At 43.5% G+C, this 22,758-nt stretch overlaps 1 protein-coding gene across 5 annotated transcripts in view; it reads right to left on the bottom strand.

Annotated features, from left to right (window-relative positions):
- Positions 1-296: 296 nt before the first annotated feature.
- LOC306921693 (regulating synaptic membrane exocytosis protein 3-like) overlaps positions 297-22,758 on the bottom strand; it is a gene marked incomplete at its 5' end in the record, with an annotated part of 88,313 nt that continues 65,851 nt past the window's right edge. The window contains 12 exons of one of the 5 annotated variants that reach the window (XM_079498938.1): positions 297-550; positions 1,746-1,885; positions 2,231-2,332; positions 4,503-4,615; positions 4,908-5,052; positions 9,130-9,347; positions 12,944-13,105; positions 13,764-13,924; positions 17,389-17,492; positions 19,112-19,218; positions 19,741-19,854; positions 22,172-22,240. In XM_079498938.1, the coding sequence (XP_079355064.1) occupies positions 332-550; positions 1,746-1,885; positions 2,231-2,332; positions 4,503-4,615; positions 4,908-5,052; positions 9,130-9,347; positions 12,944-13,105; positions 13,764-13,924; positions 17,389-17,492; positions 19,112-19,218; positions 19,741-19,854; positions 22,172-22,240 (1,654 nt within the window). In that variant the 3' untranslated portion in view covers positions 297-331. Of the gene's footprint in view, positions 551-1,745; positions 1,886-2,230; positions 2,333-4,502; positions 4,616-4,907; positions 5,053-7,887; positions 8,014-9,129; positions 9,348-12,943; positions 13,106-13,763; positions 13,925-17,388; positions 17,493-19,111; positions 19,219-19,740; positions 19,855-22,171; positions 22,241-22,758 lie in introns of those variants that run through there. The other 4 variants (XM_079498939.1, XM_079498940.1, XM_079498941.1 and 1 more) reach the window with 4 other exon arrangements.

Raw genomic sequence — 22,758 nt, 5'->3', positions numbered from 1 at the left:
TTCATTTTCTGTTCAGTCTTTAATATATGCCACTTTTTTATTGTACTTACTGCATGTTATTACTGTATCTATCAAAAGCCCTAGGTCTTCTGTTCTTATGAACGGAGAAAAACAATTAAAGTTTTCTTTAAATGGAAATGAAAACATCAAAACACAGAGTTCAGACAAAATCAAATGCAACAGGAGTGATTGTCAAATCTCAACAAAGCTTTCTCATTCTGACTCTGTCTCTGATTGTAGTTACTCTACATTTCCATTCATTCATTTGTTTTTCTCTACAGTACGTTCATGAGTTAGGTATTCACTAAAGCCACGTAGTCCTATTGGTCCACTAGGATCGAACCCCTGGGGGTCCAGAGGAGCTGTCGAGGGATGACTGGGAGGCTCGTCGAGTTAGGGAAGCTAGTGTGGGATCCACCAAGGAGGAAGGTGGGAACAGCTTGTACCAACCAATCACTGTGCTTGATAAGTCCAGTTCCTCCAATAGGATTTGTGCAACTCCCATGAAGCTTTTATGGTCCATGCGTCCGTAGTCTCCCCAGACAATTACCTGTCGGCAGAGAAGATACGAGGCAATCACTACAAAACTGTTCGGCACACAAAACATAATCTTTGACGCCTCTACATAGCCTACCTTCAAGATTGGTGTTAGATTGAGATGTCCCGATACTGTATCGGTATGGGAAAAGTATCAGTATCGGCCCTTATTTGTCATATCGGCGAATAATCGGTATCGGCGAATATGCCAGTCTAACCAGTACCACCGATCCGACACAGGGGTAAGGGGTTGACACTATGGCAGGTAAATAAAATGTTGGGGCATGTGGAGTTTGCTTTCAAGTTGCCCAAACTGCAAGTGCAGTATATGAGTGATGAGTCTGCTATAAACACAACTCGAGATATATAGCTAGATAGCTATAAACACAACATAAGATCAGAACACCCGAATCGGTATTCGGTTTCGGCTAACACAGAAATGGTGGTATCGGGAACAAAAAAAGTGTATTGGGACATTCCTAGATATATAGAACCAAAAGAGGTTCTCCCCTATACTGTTATTTAGAAGCATTTGTGTTTAATGCATTAAGTAATAAAAAAAAACAATTTGATTGATCTTAACCCTTGAACTACCGTTGACGGAATTGACGGATTGGATCAATAAATCCAAACCTTCCGTTGACGGAATTGACGGGCTGGTTTAATTCCCTATAATCGGGAGCTTAATATAACAAAATGTAGCATCTTTTGGCTAATTTGGCTAACGGCCGATGTAATCTTCCTGAAACCGGACGAAATCCGCGCGTGCACGGTCGATCACGCACACGCGTGATCGCGCATGCATCGCTGCGTAAAATGCGCTATTTTGGGCTTGATTAGAGCTTAATTTGACTTAGTTATGAAAAATACGATGATAGCTTAGCATTCCGGACATCTGATAGTGTTGCACAGTAGCAAAGATACTACCGGATATTTTGATCGCAAACCGGAAGTCGTCATCGCTCACTCGCTCTATTTGGTCAGAATCGGCATAATGGTGACGTTACCGCCACCATCAGGACTGATTGTCCCAATACTAGTCTTGCCCCGTCAAAATGAGATATAGTGTGTATATCGCGGATTTTTCTTTTGCCATTCAAATTATGAATTAAAAATATGAATATATGTCACAGAAAGGCTGCTATTGGGGGTGGCAGTTAATGCAAATAAAATAAAATAAAATAATTATTTAGTTTTCTCCAACATACCTGTAAGACCTTTCCCTGTGGGCTTTCCTCAAATTGCAGTGCTTGCTGGTACAGCGGGTCAAGAGTTTTCCGTGCAATCTTGGTTTTCTTTTTGGCTACGTATGCTCCATTATTCAACAGATAGACCTTGACATATGGAGCTGAAAATATAAACAAAACGATCAAAGAACCATTAGTGAGAACAAAGATGCTCACTAATGTTATAATCTAGATCAGATATTATGGCTGGTTATGTCTTTATGGGAAGCAACTGCACTGACCAAGCCCCATAAGGCAATCCACTGGACACTATAATCTTTTGTAAGGCAATTTGTATATTAAAAAAAAAAAAAAGGTACAAAAGTACAAGAATTTGATATTTGTAAAATGTTCATTATCCGTTAACGTAACAATGCAGGACTTTACTGCATAAACTGTGTAAATTAGCCTCAATCATATGATGTTTAGTAGCTCTCTAGTATCTACAGATAACGTCTAGTCTTTACCAGGGAGGGATTTGGATCCTGGCTTTTGTACAAGTCCCCGGGCTCGAATAACCTCCACCTCCAGTTGACCCTTCTTGTCCATCATACCAATCTGAATGTCACCTATAGGAATCAACAGATCAAAGAGACTTAGTGGCTATGATGAAATGAAATCTTAACCCATTTTGGGCGGGAACCCCTTTTGGTGTTAGCATCATGTTATGCTTTAGCTATTGAAAAATAGCAGATCTACAAGCTCATAGCGCGCCACCGAGTGGCGCGCTACGAGCTTGTAGGTCTGCTATTTTTGAAAAATCGAACGACTGACATAGAAACATAGCTTTTTCAGAAAAGAAGACATTTTTAGAATCTGATCTCAGGTCAAAATGGCAGCAATTCCCAACCTGTGGGCTGGAGCCGTGGGGATATTACAAGTGGGCCTCCAAAGAATAATATTACCAATAATTGTAACGATAATGCAATATAAAAAAGAATAATGGCATCTTTTCTTTAAAACCTTGACATTTTTGTTTTCCTTGGGATACGATAAATAGAAACTCATCTATCAGTTCCACTGCATGGTCCAAGCCAGAACATAATCAATTGATTGATCTTTTTAAAATAAACATGCTCTGAAATGCATTCTGCCTAAACAAGGGGTTCTCAACCTGTGGGTCGAGACCCCTCGGGGGGTCGCCAAAGCATTTTTGGGGTCCCCAGCCCAAAAGGTTGAGAACCCCTGGCCTAAACATCTGACCATTTAACAAGGTAGCCAATGGTGAGCCGTGATCGCTTTTAAGATTTTCAAGTGAACCCTGATCTAGAAAAGGTTGAGAACCACAGTCCTAGGGTATATACAGGATAGAAGCTAGAATCAAAGATACATAACTATTCCTATCTGCTCTCTGAGTCTAAATGAGTTTAAATTATTTTCGCCATTCTTGCCAAAGTATGAGGTCAAATGTTAAACACTGTGTCCTTTTCCTTGGGATTTAAAACACATTGCATCTGTGTTGGTACAGTATGTCTTTAGCATGCATATCCAACAACAACATGTAGTTTGGATGCCATTAGAGTAATTATAATAGTTCTTGTCTGAACGTCTGCGTATGTTATTGGACAAGACAGTGGAAAAACATTATGTATTTGTTTATGACTTACAGCCTACATTTAAGTAGACTGAGCCATGTTTTGTGAATATAACTGCCCTCAGATCTATTAGTGAGGACAGATGTGATACCATTGTGTCCTTTATGATAAGGTTGGCTGCCTTCTCTTGTAGAGAGGTGCAACAAACATTGTGATTTTGTATATTTTGAAAGCCCTTCTTGGAAAGCTATACTTCTGTACTATAGCCTACAGTTCTTCCAACTTGATATCCATATTGTGTCTGTAACTCTAACTGCTTTAATTGAATTTCTGCGACTGCAGGTGACATCACGTGTGATGTCATCAATATTAGCCCAAGGAGATCCCTGATGTCATCAATATTGGCCAGCAACTCTACATCTCACCTAAAAACCTCAAACCTGTAGATCTCCATATATGGAGCTGACCTGTTCTGACATTCCATATGTGTTGATCCCTCCCCACCCATCCTTCCTCTTCGATGTCTCCCTTTTGACTGATACCTGTCCATTTAAACTCTAGACGGGCCTGCCCCAAAGTTATTAGTGCAGCCGTGCCCGGATTAGGGGTTCAGAGTCTTGCTCAAGGACACTTCGACACTAACTCTGGGGGAGCCCAGGTTCGAACTGGGAATCTTGCGGTCTCCATCCGGTCACTCTACCCCTGAACCACTGTAGTAGTTAGCACCTTTAGTACCTTTAGCTTTAGCTAAGATTATAAACGTAGAAAGCAGAGAAAAAGAGAAAAAGTTTAAGGCCCGGCCCTACCTGGGGCCTCATCAAACCCTGTACACTCAAGTCACCACCCTTAGATCTCCATATGGACCTGACCTGTTCGGACATTCCATATGTTGATCTGACCTCATCAAACCCTGTACACTCAAGACACGCTCCATTTATGGCCAGTATAGAATTCATTCCATATGTTGATCTGACCCCCCATGCCAAAGCGCCAGCGCTCGCCCAGCAGTCTGCGGTCACCCAGGCGGATGCGTGCACGCGACCTCAGGCGCCTTACTGGTATTATACTGTGATTATTTGCATTTTATTGTTCTGTGATTCACATGTTTGTTATTTTGCTTGTAATCTCAACAGTATTGGAAATTAGGGAAATCCTAATTATACTTGCTTTGAAAAAATACATGTATAGTACATTTATAACTTACCTATGGCGGGTGTAGCCAGTGTTTGCCTGCCTACTAGCTGTGCTGGTCCTAAGCCATCCAGGAAGTCACTGAACTGACTGTTGGCTCCTAGATTCACTCCAGAGAATATCAAACTGAAACAAGACACAATTAACCTATATTAGACTCTCAAGAGGGCGTACATAAGCAGTCACACTATCTAGATAACATTAAGCAACTTGTGCAATTAGGCCAAACAAGACATGTGTGGCACAGTGGAATATGATAGATACTTTAGGCTAACAGTCCTTAAGGCCTTGGAAGAATCCAAATGAAAAAAGGGGGTTTGGAGGGGTCTCCAGAAGGACACACACTCGAAGGCATGTTAATAAAACAAAAGAGATGTTGTGGAAAGAGAGCATAAGAGGAAGAATGTGGTTTACTGACTTCCCCTCTGAGTTGTAGCTGTTCATGCTGCCATTGTTGGACTCTCTGCTTGGCTGTCGGCTCATGTTCCTGGTCAGCTCCACGGCCATGCCCGTTTCCACGCTCCTCTGAATGGGGGCACCCTTCTCTTTTTTACTCTTTCCCTCTGGAGGAATATGGAGCAAACACAAAAGAGCACATGCAAAAAACAGTTACAAGAGTTACTTGTTTTCCATTCTTTCTATCTTTGTTTCTTTTATTTACCTTAATTTGCTGACACAGATTTGCAGGGAGCTGCCCAGTATAACCACAGTTTCCTAGGGCTCACCATTGTGCATCCCCAGTGATCAACTGCATGGGGATGCGAGCATAACTTACTTCCTCTGTTGATATTTTCCAGCCGGAAACCTTTAAGGCACCAGTTCGCCTTTTTAACCACATGAACCCTAGCATCCCTTTGTGGAATTTCATAAGGTGAACATGGTGAAAATAGGTGAACTATTGCCAAAAATAGTAGATAAGCTCACAACGGGCCACGTTGTGACTTGTTGAGTGCTTGGGGCGGCGGTGGCTCAGGGGTAGAGTGACCGAATGGAAACCGAATGGTTCCCAGTTCGAAGCCAGGCTCCCCCAGAGTTAGTGTCGAAGTGTCCAAGACACTGAACGCCTAATTGCTCCCGATGTGCAGGTTGGTGCCTTGCATGGTTTCCCCGGCATCGGTGTGTGAGTGAATGGGTGAATGTAATGCACAATCTCTGTAAAAGTGCCTTGGATAAAGGCGCTATATAAATGCACCATTTACCATTGTAGATCGGCTATTTTAAGTGAAGAGATTTGGTGTGGAGGGAAGAAAGGAAGGCGACCAATTATTAACCCCTGGGGAACCACAGTTGGTGTTTAACCCGTAAATCAGTTTTTAACAGAGGAAGAAACCACTTTTTCTTTTCTTTCTTTTTAATTAGCCAATTTCACTTTCGCTCAATTTAGCCATTATGCCAATTAATTCCTCACACTGGATTCCCCACCGGGAGGACATAGTGCCTCCGTCCTACATTCTCCTCTGACAGGCACCAACAGGAGGAGAGGAGCACGTGCAATGAGAAAGACCAACCTCCCCGCCTGGCTTCCGCCCTCCCCCGAACACGGCCAACTGTGTTCGTAAATACGCTCGGCAAGCCGGACACACCACGGTGGTTTCGGACCCATATATTCTGTGGTGGTGGGCAGGTAATTTAACTCTGCGCCATCCAAGCACCCTTAAAAACACGTCAGACAGCCCTCTTATAGGCTGGAAACAAATAGACACAACTAGATAAAGTGCCGCTCGTGGCACAGGTCTCCACCAGGGCAGGTCAGGTTGTGGCCTCCTGGTGGCGCTATAATAGGCCAATGTGAAAAGGGTGACATTTCTTCTTAGAGGCATTTTGTTCCAAAAATGTGTTTTGCAAAAATCCACCTGTTGGTGGCGCTATAACAGGCCAATGTGAAAAGGGTGAGATATATTCCTCAGCCTAGTAGGAAAGTCTGTGAAAGATTTCACGTAAATTACACACTCAAAACGGGCCAATCCTGCAAACTTTGAAAGCCAATGTTAGCCAATTAGGATGGAATCTGAAATACCGGATAGATCCGTCTTGAACAAATAACGATAGAGATAGTGTGTAACGATTTTCGGGATTTTTGGACAGAATCTGGAGGAGTAATATAAAAAAAGTAATATAAAATTTGTTTTTTCAAAAGTCTGCCTGAGTCCTGGTGGCGCTAAAACAGGCCGTTCTGGAAATATTGGGGGGAGACGTTCATCGTTGGCATCCAGGGAGTGTATGTGCAAAGTTTGGCATAGGAGATTAGCTGGTAACAGACGGATGGACGCACACACACACGGACGGACGGACAGACTCACACACACACGGACAGAGTGCAAAACATACCAAAACATACCCCATGCCTTCGGCCTGGTGTAGACAATAATGTTAAAGAAATGGCCCATGTCTCAGGACACTCAGACATGGGTCTAGCAGTGCCTTTTTCATTTAACGCATTCCTTGTTTTCCTCAATCATTGTTGGTTCGTCATCATTATGCCTGAATGTGTTCTGCCTCTATCTCCTGTAGGCCTACAGGAGATAGAGTACAATAGAGAATATAAAACAATGTGAATGCTACAAAACATCTTAGACTAGTATAGATCCATCTTCTGGCTCATCATGATGTCTCTTGGTGCACATCCTTTAACAATTAAAGTCTAACAGAAAAGAGTGGATGTACTGTATTCTGACAGGGACTCAAGAGTCACCGCATTAACATTCCAAACGTTTTCATTATATGTATGGTCCCGTCAAGGATCATACACATCATGGTCCTGTCAAGGATCATACACATCATGGTCCCGTCAAGGACAACATGAAATGAAACTGTAAGGTCGGTCACTCAACGGGAGCGTATATTTTGTGCGATTAATTCACATTCATTTAAACTGCTGTTTATGTTAAGAGCAAATCCACACAAAATGCGAATTGAACACGGCAATAAAGCAACAACGTAATTATTCGAAACAAGGCCAACTTTTCGCTGTCAATAGAATCATCAACCTGCATGAATGAGGCATCATCACCAAATGACTCGTGTTGCTCCCGGTGTACTGTCTAAGGAGGACCTACTCTACTCTCAGAATGTGCTCTTCTCTCTTCAGTACCTTCCAGAGTAGAATTATGAGAGATATTACTCTATTAATATTAAAGTCTCATAGGTGAGGTGGTCACCATGTGAGGCTTCATCTCAATCCAAAACGACCCTTGAAAATGAATAGCTTTAAAATATAGATCATTATTCAGTGCAGATACAGTATGTCAACTTATTATAGAACAAAGAAAACACAACGTAACCTGTGCTGGTGCTGCATATAGGCTACCATGTATGCAATTATAATTGCTATTATAATCATATAATTACGTAACATATTAGTGCTAGGATGTAATGATGGAAAAGCAACTCTCCCTTACCTCACGTTGCTCTCATCCATTGTGAACACACAGTTTGCCAGGGTAAGATACACTTTCAAACAGAAGACTGATTTCAGGGCTATCTGTCGTCTGCTCTCTCTCTGCTCTATAAGGGACAGAGCCCCCTCCCTGCCCAAGGCCCAATTTTCACTAATGGCTTTTTCTGTCTGTGCTATAAAGAGGAAGAGTACAGGAAGAGTACAGGCTTTCTGAGTCCCAGTGCGTCTGCCCTCACTGAGAGCTACGACTGGGAGCAGGGCTTCAAGGTGCTTTCAGTTAGAGAAGGCCATCTCTAAAGTCCTTTAAAGTCAGAAATCACTTGTTATTTTTCAGCATCAATGCTGAAGTGACAGGTGTATTTTTTGTTTTGTTTTGTTTTGTTAATATGAAACATGACAAAAAGGAAGATGTTTCATCTAACTTTGACAGCTTTTTCAACTACAGTATTTATTCATTGGTCTAAGAGTGGTTTCAGTCAACTGATTTACGTTTGTGATAGCTACTTGACTGTATTTCTTGTTCCAGTAACAAACATTCATTGAGGGATTTATTATTTATGAAATACTTGTTTTGTTGCATCATACCCTCTTTTCCATTGTTGTATTGGTATTCTCATCAAATGTACTGTCTAAGTTGTTGTTATGTTGAAACCCATCAGGCGCACCAGCATAAGCGGCCGCACGCTTATTTTCTTCCATTCTCAGTGGCTGCGCATGGATGCTCTACTCGCGCACGTGAAGATTTTTTCCCCGCTCTGGGCAAAAAAATCTGTTGTCATTGAAACGAGTTGAGCAGACATTCTGCAGTGGCCAGGTTTGACGAGAACAGCCTTGAGGAGAACCTCTGCGCACAGGCTTGAACTCTGTATAGTATTTTATGTACATTAAATTACTATTAGTGTGCAATACGTCCTATATTTATAAGCCTCTCGGTTGGTCCTACATTTTAAAGTGCAAACCAAAAGCAGTTTCTATAGCAAGTAGTCAATTCAAATCAGCCACCATCAACACACAATTTACTCCAGTTAACCACTTCACCACTTAACAACAAAAAACTATTCTACAAGCTCTCAACACATTGTGATGTGACAAGTTGTGACCCTGTAGAACTGTTATTTTAAAACAATTGTCATTTTGGACTATAGTAACATGGTCCAAGTGTTTAGTCCTGATAGGTTTGAGTGCTGCTACTGACTCACCAGGGCCACTGATCTGGGATGTGCTGCGGCTGCTACTGACTCACCAGGGCCACTGATCTGGGACGTGCTGCGGCTGCGGCGGTTTCCAACGATGGCCACCACCCGGGCACTGAGGCTGGAGCGTCTCTTCTTGCTGCCAGCGCCCACCGTGCCCAGCGCAGTGTCTGATTGGCTGCCGTCAGTCCGCTCCTGTGTATAGATCTCGCCGCTGACGCTGGAGCTTTTCAGCATATTGCGGCCAGCTGACGCACGCAACTGACGACTGGGAGGAGGGTGGGAGGAGAGAGAGAGTGATAGATAGCAAGAGAGGGGGTAAGATAATCAATTAATAATCGATACCTACTTCGGCCATGTCATTTACACATTTACTGTAGGCTACTGTAGGTGACAAAAGTCCACATTTTGGAGAAAGGCTGATCTACAAGCTCACAGATTAACCTTTTTCGGGCAGAGTTTGAGAACTCTAGCTTTAACCAGGGGCTGAATATCAAATTCAAGTAAGCTTTCTGTAAATGCTAATTATGGTAAGTAAAGGTACAGAAGAAGAGAATGAAGAAGATTCAAACGATGCATCGCTTTAATCATAGATTACTTCAATCAGTCATTCAATAACTGGAAGTCCCCAAGCATGGGAACAACTATGATAATCAATATAATATAATATAATATAATATAATATAATATAATATAATATAATATAATATAATATAATATAATATAATATAATATAATATAATATAATATAATATAATATAATATAATATAATATAATATAATATAATATAATATAATATAATTATACATCTATCTCAGTCTCTGTCTGTCTGTACGTATGTGAGTAAAACTTCGCCGAACCGTTCGCCCCACCCACACACGCGTTCCACACCACCACAGGGAGTGCAGTGACCGGTGTCGAGTCCAGAACCGCCCCAAAATGGCCTCTGCCCGGGTCTGTGTCCATATATGGAGCTGGCCTGTTCTGACATTATTCGTCTGCATAGACTCCATATTTGGGCATGCCTGACAAAGAACTCCATATATGGACATATAAGTGACACAGACAAAATATCTGGGTGGGGCATGCATTTCCAACTTGCATCGTTGCAAGTAGGCCAGTGCCCAACGGGCACCGCTGTAGAGGCCCTTCATATAGACATGTATCTTCATATAGACATTCATTGTAGAGACTCACTGTGTATAAATGTTTTTTCTTTACTATCATATCGTTGATTTTAAATGTTAATATGATGCTACAATGTCAGAGGCGCCGAACAAATATAATGATTACTCTTCTGTACCTGAACAGAAGACATAACAATAAAGAACATTGAACCTTGTATAGCGGTACATTCCTGACAATTCAGTCTAATGCTTCTCATCTGTTCAGGTTCCACCTCCTCACAAAACCCATTAGACGGGGGCAGACGCTGCCCAGTGCTCCGCGGCGCCTATTAGGCGTTCGGAGGAGCTGCCGCAAGTCTATGCCCTCAGAGGGGGTCAGGGTGCTGCAGGAGAGCCCGGCTAAGCTGCCCCTGTCACCCAAATCAACTATCCTCCCTGAGTCCACGACAGCCACGGACCAGTGGCCTAGTGGGGGAAGCTGTGGCTGACCAGAGAGGGGCAGGTTGTTCTGAGGACGCTCCTCGGACCCCTGCAGAGGGGTGAGGGAGGGCCGCACAGCGGAGGGGAAGGGTGGTAGGGGAGAGTCTGTCTCTGGAGGATGGAGGAGATCATGGCAGTGGCGACGGCACGGGACACATGCAAGGAGGGATCTGAGACATGCACTGTAGACCACACACACACACACACACACACAACATACAACACACAACATAGGTGACACGCACGCACGCACACACGCACGCACGCACGCACGCACGCACGCACGCACGCACACACGCACGCACACACATACACACATACACACGTACACACCAAATACATGAGAGCCAACATGGACAAAAGTCTAAGAACAGAAATATTTTCAATATATGTATATATTATGTACACAAACACTACAAATACACTATTGTTAGTTGTGCGAAAACCTCCAAATTATGGTTTCATGTCATGCACTATACAAACCCATAACCAACCAATTGTATAATTTGTATAACTTCTGTAAGGTTTTCTGCATTTTCTTTGAAAACACAAAGAAAAAAGATGTACACAGACACGTGACAGTCCAGGTGATTGAAGTGACAATGATTGGAAAACATTACAAAACAGTAGGCCAGACAGTAAAGGCAAAATGTGGACGAGGAGGAACGCTAAGTGAGTGACAGCAGCTGAAACTGACACGAAGTACAATACTAACAAAAAACACTATACAGCAATAGATCTATGATGCTGAGTGACTGTCAATGTACAGCCATTCTGTTGTCTTTTTAATTCAGTCCCATTGTTTACACTGACATCGTACAAAGTCTCTCTCTCTCTCTCTCTCTCGCGCGGGCGCGCGCGTGCTATTCCTCACTCTACCTCTCTCTCGGGTTTAACTCCAGAAAGTATGTCAAAGGCTGCTGGGCTGCTAGGCTTTTAGAACGCTCCGTTTGGATTGATCTGAGCTATAAGGCCTTCTCTCCACCTCCCAGGCCTCAAAACATTAGCTAGCTAATAAGCTGCACTACATCACCACCTGGGCCACTGTGGACAACTGGGATGGGGTCGTTTGTCCATGCCAGCCAGCACTCTGTAACTGGTCGGCCAAAGGGGAGGGGTATGGCTGTGTGTGTGTGTGTGGGGGGGGGGGGGGATGTGCGTGCGTGCGTGCGCGCACAGTATATACATACTGTACATTTTCATCTACAGAGATGTGTAGAGGTCACACATGGTAGGGTTAGACACAAAAGGCAGTAGGATTATGGGAGTTTTATGATTTTCAAACACTATTTAAGTTCGGAGCCACTTGGTTCTGCGGATACAAGTGTCACGCAATAAAAATAAACCACCTAGAAGCTTGTTGATCTGCTATTTTTGGGGTGTGAGCTGAGTTGTGCTCAGCATGGAGTATTGGAGTATTATATATTTTCCTCTACTACTGGTTAGTACACCCCGAACGCCCGGGGTTATTTAGGACCATTACATCAGGGGGCCCAGTGATTTGCAGCTACGGAGCGCATTTCAAGGTGCACTAGGCACCATCTTGGATGTACAGTAGGTGAAGTAGCTAAAACACCCCCGAGGCGATCGACAACAACGGGAGGTATGATTACTTCTAACGCGACTAGCGACGGGACCGCAATGGGCCGTCAAAAACATAATCTTTGGTTAGAATTGGACGGATTGATTTAGATCAAGAGTTATTCACGTTTTAAGATTTTCGATCTCATCCACTGTGGAGAAATGGAGGGGGACCACTTTGGATGACGTCCCAACCGGAAATGACATCGAATGTTGCCCAACAGGCGCTCCCAGCCTGTGGAGCGGTGCGATCTGTTATGATATAATTAATGTTTACTATGATTAATCTCCGCCCTGAGTGCTCAAAGCGTAACTATTTGATAGGATGGAGACCTCCGTTTATGCCGCTCAGGGAGTTAATAGATATAGTAACATCAGAATTTGTTAAGAAAACAGCTACTCCAAAATTCTCATTTTGCTGCAGGGCACTCCCTGGAACCACCTCTTAAAGACCCCTGGGGATCCCGGATCCCATTTTGGCCCCTTTTCCACAAAAACAACTTTGGCTCTAGAACTGGTTCCGTTCTAGATTCTTGGAACCAACTTTTAGGGTTCATAACCAATTCATTTTCAGTGGAAACACTCTGAACTGGTTCAATATTAGGCAGGAGAAAAGAACCAAACGGGTTCAACCCCAGTGGAAAAGGGGCAAAGAGGACCAGAGGTTCACAGTACCTGGCCTCGCTGTCTCCAGTCACTGTGTGTCTCCTGCGCTTCAGCTCCTCAGAGAAGCGCCTCTTCCCTGCGGATTTCCTCTTGTCCTCCACACTGTCCACAGTACCATTCACCCCCCAAGAGATCCTCCTGTCCTTCTTCTCCTCCTCTAACGACTTGGACCTTTGAGCCCATACATTTGATTTCCGCATTGTGTGCACGCGTGTGCGCGTTGTAGGCGAGTGTGTACAGTACGTGTGTGTTTTGTATTTGTACATACAGGAGACCCCCCGGACCATGCAGGAAAACAGAAACGTGCAGCAAACGTCATGCAGAAAAACAAAGACAATGTAAATTAGCATGCATGAAACAAGGACAGATTATCATCCCGACCACCCTTATTATTATTGTTGCATTGTTGCATTTGTTTGCTGTGCAAAAACAAATGAGATTCCTGCAACTCAGGTCAGTGCACTGAATTAAGCACAGCGCCAGTTAACTGGATTTTGTCTTTCGCATCTATCAAGTCTCGCTTTGCCAGATGATCTGAGGTCTACGCCTACTGATACGCCTCAACCAGACACATCGGTAGGCGGAGCCCTCCAATCGCCTGGCAATGTGAGACCAGCTAGAAGTGTATTGTAGAATAAAGCAGTGTTAATTTGACAGCAAATTCTGATTTAGTCTTAGTCTTAGTCTTTTGAACACATCTTTTAGTTTTAGTCCTATTTAGTCATCTGAAATTGTTTAGTCTTAGTCGACTAAATATCAAAAACCTTAGTCTTTTAGTCTTAGTCTTAGTCAACAAAATGAACACTGGGATAAAGCAGCGTTGACCGACCTGAGCCGCCCCCTGGGTCGTTCTGATTGGATGGACATGTAGCTGGTGCTGCTGAGGCGGGAGGCACTGCTGGCGCGGGAGATGGCCGACGCGTCACTCATATCGCTGTCCGATGACCTGGCCGACACGTTGTCGCTGCTCCGCCTCTGTTCCGCATACATCTGTGGCGACAGGGAGACGGGGAGGTTTGGCCAGAGAGGCAGTTGGTGAAAAGAGAGGGAGATGGAAAGATGGATGGTTCTGTTCAAGAGCTCCAGTCGATCATTACGGGACAGGAAAAATAACGGAAGCCATTGAAACTGAAGTAACATTCATAGCTGCCTACATTTCCCATAATACTTTGGTGCACTGCTCCTCCTTGTGGATAGGGGGATGGCTGTCTTTACTGAGACAACGTGTAGTCCAGGAGGTAAGTGAGCCCAGTGTCCATGACATCAGAGACACTGGGCTCACTGCTAAAATCTAAAATATCTAAAACCACATATTACACACATAAAGACCCCCAGCAAAGTGTTCTAAATCTTCTAAACATCATTAACATATATTTTTTTGCAAAAAGGGTGAAGTTTCCCTTTAAGCCATATAAGCCAAGCCTAAACAAACTGGAGGGAGTCCAGTAGAATTGATGTATAATCTTAAATTGAATGACCCTTGCATCCCTTGACGACAATGTTTTAATGTTCTTAGTACGAATCCTATCCCACTCCCACGTCATCCAATTCAGGTCCCTTTCCCATGTCGTCTTGAGAGCTGACACGGCCCCATTACTCAGGCTCTGAATCATCGTAGACGTAATACACGGACGCCTCATGGCCTTTCCCATAGCTCATTAATACTTTATCTAATAACTCGGCGGCTGTGGGAGCTGGTGTACTAGATACGAAGGTACTCAACAGCAAACAGCAAAGTTGCAGATATCTGAAGGACTGAGACCTGGGTATTCCAAAATGTTGTACACAATCCTCAACGGCCTTTTCAGACGGGCAACGGGTGACGCAGGTGTTCTCCCCTGGGTCGGTGACAGGTGTGCTCAATGGGGGGTGCGGGACGCTTAGAGTGACAAAAAAAACGCACGCCTCTCACTGAAAATGAATTACCAATGCACGTCATTCGCTCCCCGTCTGAAAAGGCCTTAACAGTTCCTGCTGTATTTTGCATGTCTTAAGTACCAGGTCTTATTACTTAACTTAAGACCTGGAGGCGTGATCAATGCCATTTGGCTATTCTGAGTGCCAAAAAGCATTGACCACGCCTCCAGGCAGGCGCGTAAGGTTCCTATAACGGCAGTGGGTGCCCCAGATGGTCTAACAATGTCATGATTTGACCAATGTATTACCAATCTCGTACACCATTGCTCACGAAAGCAAGATCCTTGACCCAATTACAGCCACTGCATCTTACCTTTTAATTAAAGTATAAGTAGTCTGAGGAAAAGGAACAGTTCTGTTCCCCGGACATTGTTTTGAGCTATTTTGGCTGAGATGGCTCTGTTTGTCAAGTCTCAAGTCAGTGTGGAGTTTACCCAGCGGCCGGCGGTGTTGCTGCCCCTCCCCTCCCCTCCCGGCTCATGGCTCTTTACAGACGGGCCGACGGTACACAGACAGCAGCCTCTCCGCTGACCGTGTTAGTGTTGCTGCAGGAGACGGAGTGTGAATGAACCTTGCGCTCACTGGAACAAAGCCACCGTATTAGCATTTGAATACCTGTTCTGTGAACACCGTAAAGGTGTGTGCCTACGTGACAAAATGACCAGGGGGAGGGGATCTTCAGCCTTAATCTCAGTGGGTGCCCAAGCCCTCAGGCACTCCCGAAGTTGACGCCGTTGCCTCCAGGTCTTAAGTTAAGTAATAAGACCTGGTACTTAAGACACGCAAAATATAGCCCATGTGTGTCTGTGAGGTCTTTCTGACCCATTTCGAGATTTGTATCTTTGCCCATGAAGCTCTCAGAAGGTTCCCCTTCCATGACTTTTCCTAAATATTCGATTAAAATCTCTTTTTTTTTCTTTTTTTTATCTGAAACATTTTCTAAATATGAATTTAGGCATAGCCTACTTATACCATCTCTGCCTTTCGTTTTCGGTCAAACTGACCCATTTCACCCCCGACGGGAGTGGACTTCACACCATCTTGCAATGGGTCTGGTCCACAAGATTCGATACTCCACCAAGATACCCATGTACCTGTGTAGATACTTCCTTAATGTTAACGAAGTCCACACCCACAACACCAGAGGGAGTGCAACGAATCATGTTCAACCCAGATTCGGCACAAACAAGGGACTAAATTCTTTTCGCTCCTATGCCACCAAAATGTGGAACGCCCTACCAACAGTCATTAAGACATGCGAATCCCTTGACTCCTTCAAAACCGCTCTCAAAGGGCACCTACGGATGGCTGCAATTCGAAACTGGCCCCCGTAAAATCTGAATCCCCCCCACCGCCCCCCCCTTTTTCCCCTCACTGTATATGTTTCTTTTCCCTTTTTACCTCCATTATGATGAATTCCTGTACTGTTCTTTGTCTATATAGAAGTGTCTATTTGTACGTCTCTAAATGTTTTGATGAATTGAACATGGTGGACCCTGTTGTAAACAAGTGTAATGCTTAATTGGGTCGTCCACTCACAGTTAACAGCCTTTGTATTGAGTTTGTGCTTGAAATGTACTGTAATTCTGCAAACTGTTAATAAAATTTTCAATCAATCAATCAAACCTCCGTACAGCCCATTGTTCAATTTATAAGACTAATGGCTCTACCCTGCTTGGGGGTTGAAGCTGTCAAAGCTTCTGGACAGTAGCCAATAACATTGCAGGAAAGAAAAATCTTTTTGATCTGAAGTCAGCTTGTGTGGTACCTAGCCTTACTACAGTCATGCGAGTGTTAAGAAGGTTCCTTCAAACCCGACTACCGTCTACCGGAGACAAGACATCAGCTACCAACCTTATGATATTAATGAATCATCTAATATTAAGCACTTAAACCCTGGCTATAATTATACTTAGTTGACAGGGGTCCCCCAGAGCTCTACTAGTAGTATGTCCCTCTATACAAACTGTCTTTGCTGAAAACAGCCTATCTACAAGCTCTCAACGTGATGACACATTGTGAGCTTGTATATCTAATCCGAGCTTTCATCGATAACCCCTTTTAACCTAGTGTCCCTATTTTGGGTATGCCATCAAGGTTAAAAAACATTTCAAAATGTTCAAAAAAGTGAAAATAGACGATCTACAATCTCACAACACGTCGCATCACGACAAATTGTGAGCTTGTAGATCAGCTATTTTCACTATTCATCATACGACAAAAAAAAGTGGTTAACAAAGCTTAAGTACAGTAAGTTAAGTTATTAACAATTGAAATGCCTCCTATAGGACAATGCCATGAGTCAAGTGCATTATCAAAACTGACCGTGCAAGTGCAAGTCTGGAACAATATTCCAGAAGTCTCTTTACACAAACTATGCTGGCCCAAGACATTTCTGCACACACAGCACAGTTCCAGCAACTGCCATGAATGAGTACAGAGAGCTGCCCAGTATATTTCAGAGTCATTTTGGTTTGGTTCGGTTTAGTTTGGCACAGAAAAAGTACATAGATGGATGAAGACATATTGATGCTGACCTCCCGTTTGGTCTTGAGGTCTGTCTCAGGGTCGTGGGAGGCTGAAGGCCTGTAGGAATGTACTTTCATCTGCAATTGTCGGGCTCGCTCCTCTACTGCAAGGGCTAGGGGAGGGAGGGAGGGAGGGAGAGAGAGAGAGAGAGAGAGAGAGAGAGAGAGAGAGAGAGAGAGAGAGAAAGAACAAGCTGAAAGTGGAGTAGGACTAATGCAGGTTAGGCATAGGGGGAGTATGCAGGAGCCATTTCCAAACACTAGGTGGAGCATGCTGTGCACATACAGTATTACTCCAGCTATATGTGGCTGGTGCACAGAATAGAATAGCTGTGAAATCAGACTTGGGTCAAATAGTTACTGCAGATACAGATAGGTGTGGTTTCTGTTTCCGATCAATCAGAACGTCATACCAAATCTGACTTTTTCCAATTATCTACTAACGAAATTAATTTTGTCTAAAACACACCCATCTACAATATCTGGCATGTAAGTACCACAAAATAGATTCTGAAAAGTATTTTCAAATACTAACTACACAGTAAAATCCACAATGTTCATTAGTGTGCAAATGTAACATTGATTGTTTTCTATACTCAATATGTCATTGCTGTCAGGCAGAAACCTCATATCCCGGTATTCCCCTTTTTATATACTGTAGTAAATAGCAGATTAGCTATTTTCACCTTTTTATTTTATGTTTTAAATAATAATAATAATCATTAAAATGATTTCCACCTGGCAGCGACGATCTGTGAGTTAAATGAACAATCAGAATTCTAGAGTGTAATTGACCCCGGTCCGCTGTGAATAATAAGGAAAGGTTTAGAGTAATAGCAGTGGTTGTGTCAGCCATACATTTTGAGGCAAATGCACCAGCAAAGAGCTGTGAAATCAAGGGGTTCTATAGAGTTACCTTTTTCACCAGGTTTGTTATGTACATGTTCTTCATGGAGCGTTACTAACAAAATGAACATACGGTGTGAGGACAAGAAGGAGAGAACAGTATAAAATACTTTTACAGGCAATGGATCAGATTCATCTTGAAAATTAAAATGTATGTTAAGAACGGCACCTTTTTATTTTTTACAAATCAAGCCCTACAGACACAAGTGTAAAAACATATGTAACATAGTGGGTTTATTTATCAACCACATAGGGTGGTTGATTGATTTGTTTGTCCCGCTGACGCACGGCATCTCTCTCTTTCACCCTGGCACACCCTGGCACACCCACGCACGCACGCACGCACGCATGCACGCACGCACGCACGCACGCACACACTTCAAGTACACAGTTGTTACTTACTTAGTAAACTTTGTTTTCAAATATAATGCTTTGTAATTTGTATGGTCCCGTTAATATATTAACCGTAGTATATACCATACATGTACTCTCTTAACTTAACCAGTCAGAATGATTGTACTGTCACTTATAGAAATGACCATTTAGGATAACATAACATCTCTGTGTATAGGAAGGGCGCACCTGGGTGTGCATAGAAAGCGCACACCCAGGGTGCCTGGGTGTACCAGGCACCCTGGGTGTGCGCTTTTGCCCTTCTGGGGGCTATAGGGGTGTGGAGCCCATGCGTCCTGGCTTGGGGCTAAGCTGTAATGCTGTTTTTATGCTTGAATGTTCTTCAATAAATTGTCAACACTTCACCCTGAGTGGATATTAATATTTTCCATGATAACACACGCACGTACGCAGTCATGCACACACAGCATACCTTGCTCTATGCTGCTACTCTTCGCAGGGAGCTGCGGCAGCTGTCTGCCCCTGCGACCTGATTGGGGAGTCCCCATTGGAGGGGAAGGGCTGTCATGGGCATGTGCTCTGATGGAACGAAGCAGAGAGAGACGCAGGGATATGAGAAAACACTACAACACACAGTACATATCTAGTCATCACATCTGAGTTTAGTAATCCCACAAGTAAATCACACAAGCAGGAAAGTGATTACCAGCATTACAGGTGATACGTTTGGGGAAAAGAAAGGATTAGATTTATCAAGCATAGATAAAGGAGAGGGTAAAAGTGATGGCATTGAGCTTGTTTACATGCATACAGTGTTCTGGTTAATAGTTACAGTAAATGTCCTAGTTCAGTGGTTCTCAAAGGGGGTTCCAAATTCACCCTAATACGTCTGTAACTCTCAGAGTTATGGGGGTCCTTGAAATGAAAAGGTTTTGGAACCACCGCCCTAGTTATTGTCCTATACTGTCATGTAAATAATGTTACACTCTCAGATTTACAAATGACAGGATAGATAGGACAGCAACACTCAGGATAGATAAGACAGCAGCACAAAGGGCGAGGTGGAGATGGGTTTGGGTAGGGTTGGGCAGCAGCATGCACCTCTCCAGCCGTGGTGAATTTGGGGAGGACCCGACCAGGGCCGTCTGACCAAAGGCTCTCAGCGGGGCGCCTCTCCCTCTACTGCCTCTAAGGATAGAGGTAGGCTGGATACGGCTGCCGTTAACAGGCAGACAACCAAAGGAAAAGAAATCACACAAAAACGATGAATGCAGTAAAACAAATATAAACACTAATAATAAAAGAAAGCAAATTAAAATGCACGCAATGAAAGTCTAGGAATTAAGGAAATCTCAGGAGACAACAAATAGAGAAAAACAAATAGAACTTGAGGACAAATTACAGTTTTTCCTCAATTATTTGGATGCATTTCTTGAAACTCTAACCTTGTTCTCTTAGCAGTGCCTCCAAACTCCACACCATTAAGGCAATTGGCCAATACACAATTTTACTTCTTATTGTACAGAATGCAAAACACTCTCATGCCACTTTGATTTTCCAGTCTAAACAGATATTTTTCTTCACAATTGGCTATGTACATTTCCAATTGGCCCTGACACTGCAGTTGTTCATTTGGTAAATCACTGTATGCAAAATACTATGTACAATGAGCATTGTTTACAAAAGATATTTGATCAACATGATGGGTGATTGGTAGCGATAGAACAGTAACAGAGAATCCAAGTAAATTCCCACAGGTGCTAACACAATACTCGCCAACACCATGTACATAAAAAGCAAGAAGCAGGTGCCAATTGGAGCAGTGGCAAGAAGTGTTCAAGTGTGTGGTGGGCAGGTGGGGATCGAGGGGCACACAGAGGACAGACAGTGGCGAATATATCGACGGTGCAACCGGTGCAATGCACCGGGGCCCAGCGCCCCCCAAGGGGCCCATGAATGGGGAAGAAGAAGGGGAAAAAAGAGTCAAGACGACGGTGAAAGCCGCTACTCGGTCGCAGGAAGAGTAATACCAAGGATTTGTCCTGACTGGTTTATAAACAGCTTCAAGTCCATACTACTTCCGTGTTGCATAACAGTGACATCACTGTCCACTCCTTCTTGGTATCTTTACCACCTTGTTTCAACGCGTGTGTTACTGTGTTTATGCGCTGCCTGTCAGCAGCACAACATCTCAGCTGTAGCCTGTAGCCTTGTCATGTTCCGTCGCGCTAATGAAACACTAGATGGGATTATTATGTCATGTCAGCACTATCAGAAGATGTAACCAAGGTAAAGTAATCTGTCACTCTGCAAATTGATGTAAACATACATACAGATTGATTGAACATTTTACTAAACAGATCGCTTAGGTACAGTTCAAAGACGCGTTTGGTACAATGAAACGAGACGCACCGCCTCGCATCGCACGCGTCCGTCCGTCCATCCGTCTGTGTACAGCTAATCTCCGGCACCATTAACCCGGTCGATGCCAAATTTTGCACACACACTCCCTAGATGCCAACGATGAACCTCTGCCCCAAATTTTCCAGAACGGCCTGTTATAGCGCCACCAGGAGGCCAACTTTTGTAAAACACATTTTTGGATATTACTCCTCCAGATTCTGTCCAAACATCCCGCAAATCGTTACACACTATCTCTATAGTCATGTGTTCAAGACGGATTTGTCCGATATTTCATATTCCATCCTTATTGGCTTTCAACGTTTGGCTTTCAACGTTTGCAGGATTGGCCCGTTTTGAACAAAAAGCCTCAAATCATGAATGCAGCGTGCAATTTATGTGAAATCTTTCACAGACTTTCATACTAGGCTGAGGAATATATCCCACCCTTTTCACATTGGCCTGTTATAGCGCCACCAACAGGTGGATTTTTGCAAAACACATTTTCGGAACCAATTGCCATCCAAGGCTTGAGAAGAAATGGCACCCTTTTCACATTGGCCTATTATAGCGCCACCAGGAGGCCACAACCTGACCTGCCCTGGTGGAGACCTGTGCCACGAGGGGCACTTTATCTAGTTATAGTTTATTTTGCACTAGTGGTACATGTATAGTGTTATTATAAATTATTTTACTGTTTTGGGGATTGCTCTTAAGAGTTTGAGGAATGAGGTTAGAGTTTCAAGAAATGCAACCAAGCGATTGAGGAAAAACTGTAAGACTATATATAGGGATAACATGAATCGAAGGCCTTGTGACACAACAGCATTAAGTAACTGTGGATTGTGGTTACAAATGTTATTCTTTCCATGAGTTTGTGTGGTGTTCAGTGAACAATCAATATGGAAACATCAATACGCCAGATTTGACAGCCAGCAATACAGTAATTGAATGGATAGCGTCACTCTAGTGAGAAGAGAGGAGAATAAAGTGAGGGTGGGGGTGTATGAGAGGGGATGAGAGTGAGTGAGTGAGTGAGTGAGTGAGTGAGTGAGTGAGTGAGTGAGTGAGTGAGTGAGTGAGTGAGTGAGTGAGTGAGTGAGTGAGTGAGTGAGTGATTATGCAGTCTTACCTGTCACCCTCCAGGCCTTTCTTGTTGCCCTTTTGACAGTTTTGCCTGTCTGAGTTTTCAGGCTGCCTGCTACGGCAAACCGGAACCACACCAGACAGGGGAGGGGGTAATAAAACACAAAATGGAAGATGATAAACAGGAAGGGATTAACATAAAAAATAATAAATTAACTGACATGTTGAGTGTGAAAATATACATTAAAAATGTTGTCGCTCAAACACAGCCCAAAAATGTGAGATAATTCATCGTGAAAGGGGGAAAATAGGCATATAGCAGCGAGAATAGGAGCCGCAGAAAAGAACTATTACACAATGGTATGCCACAAGCAGAAATAGAGAGAGGGGAAAGACACAGCACTAACCAAGATCAGATCAATAACTCAGTGGAAAAGCTCTACACTGTGGTTCTCAAAACAGGGTCCAGGCAGGGACTCTCAGGGTTCCTTGAGGGGGTTCCAAATGTAACTCTGAGAGTGTACAAATGGAACCAAATGGACCCGCTGCAATGGGGGTCCTTGAAATAAATAAAAAGGTTTGAGAACCACTGCTATACACCAGTGGTGTCTCTTGTTTGGGACCCAAACTATA

This window comes from Electrona antarctica (assembly GCF_951216825.1).
Source record: "Electrona antarctica genome assembly, chromosome: 4".
Classification (NCBI taxonomy): Eukaryota; Metazoa; Chordata; class Actinopteri; order Myctophiformes; family Myctophidae; genus Electrona; species Electrona antarctica.
This window is presented reverse-complemented; position numbering and strand designations above follow the sequence as displayed.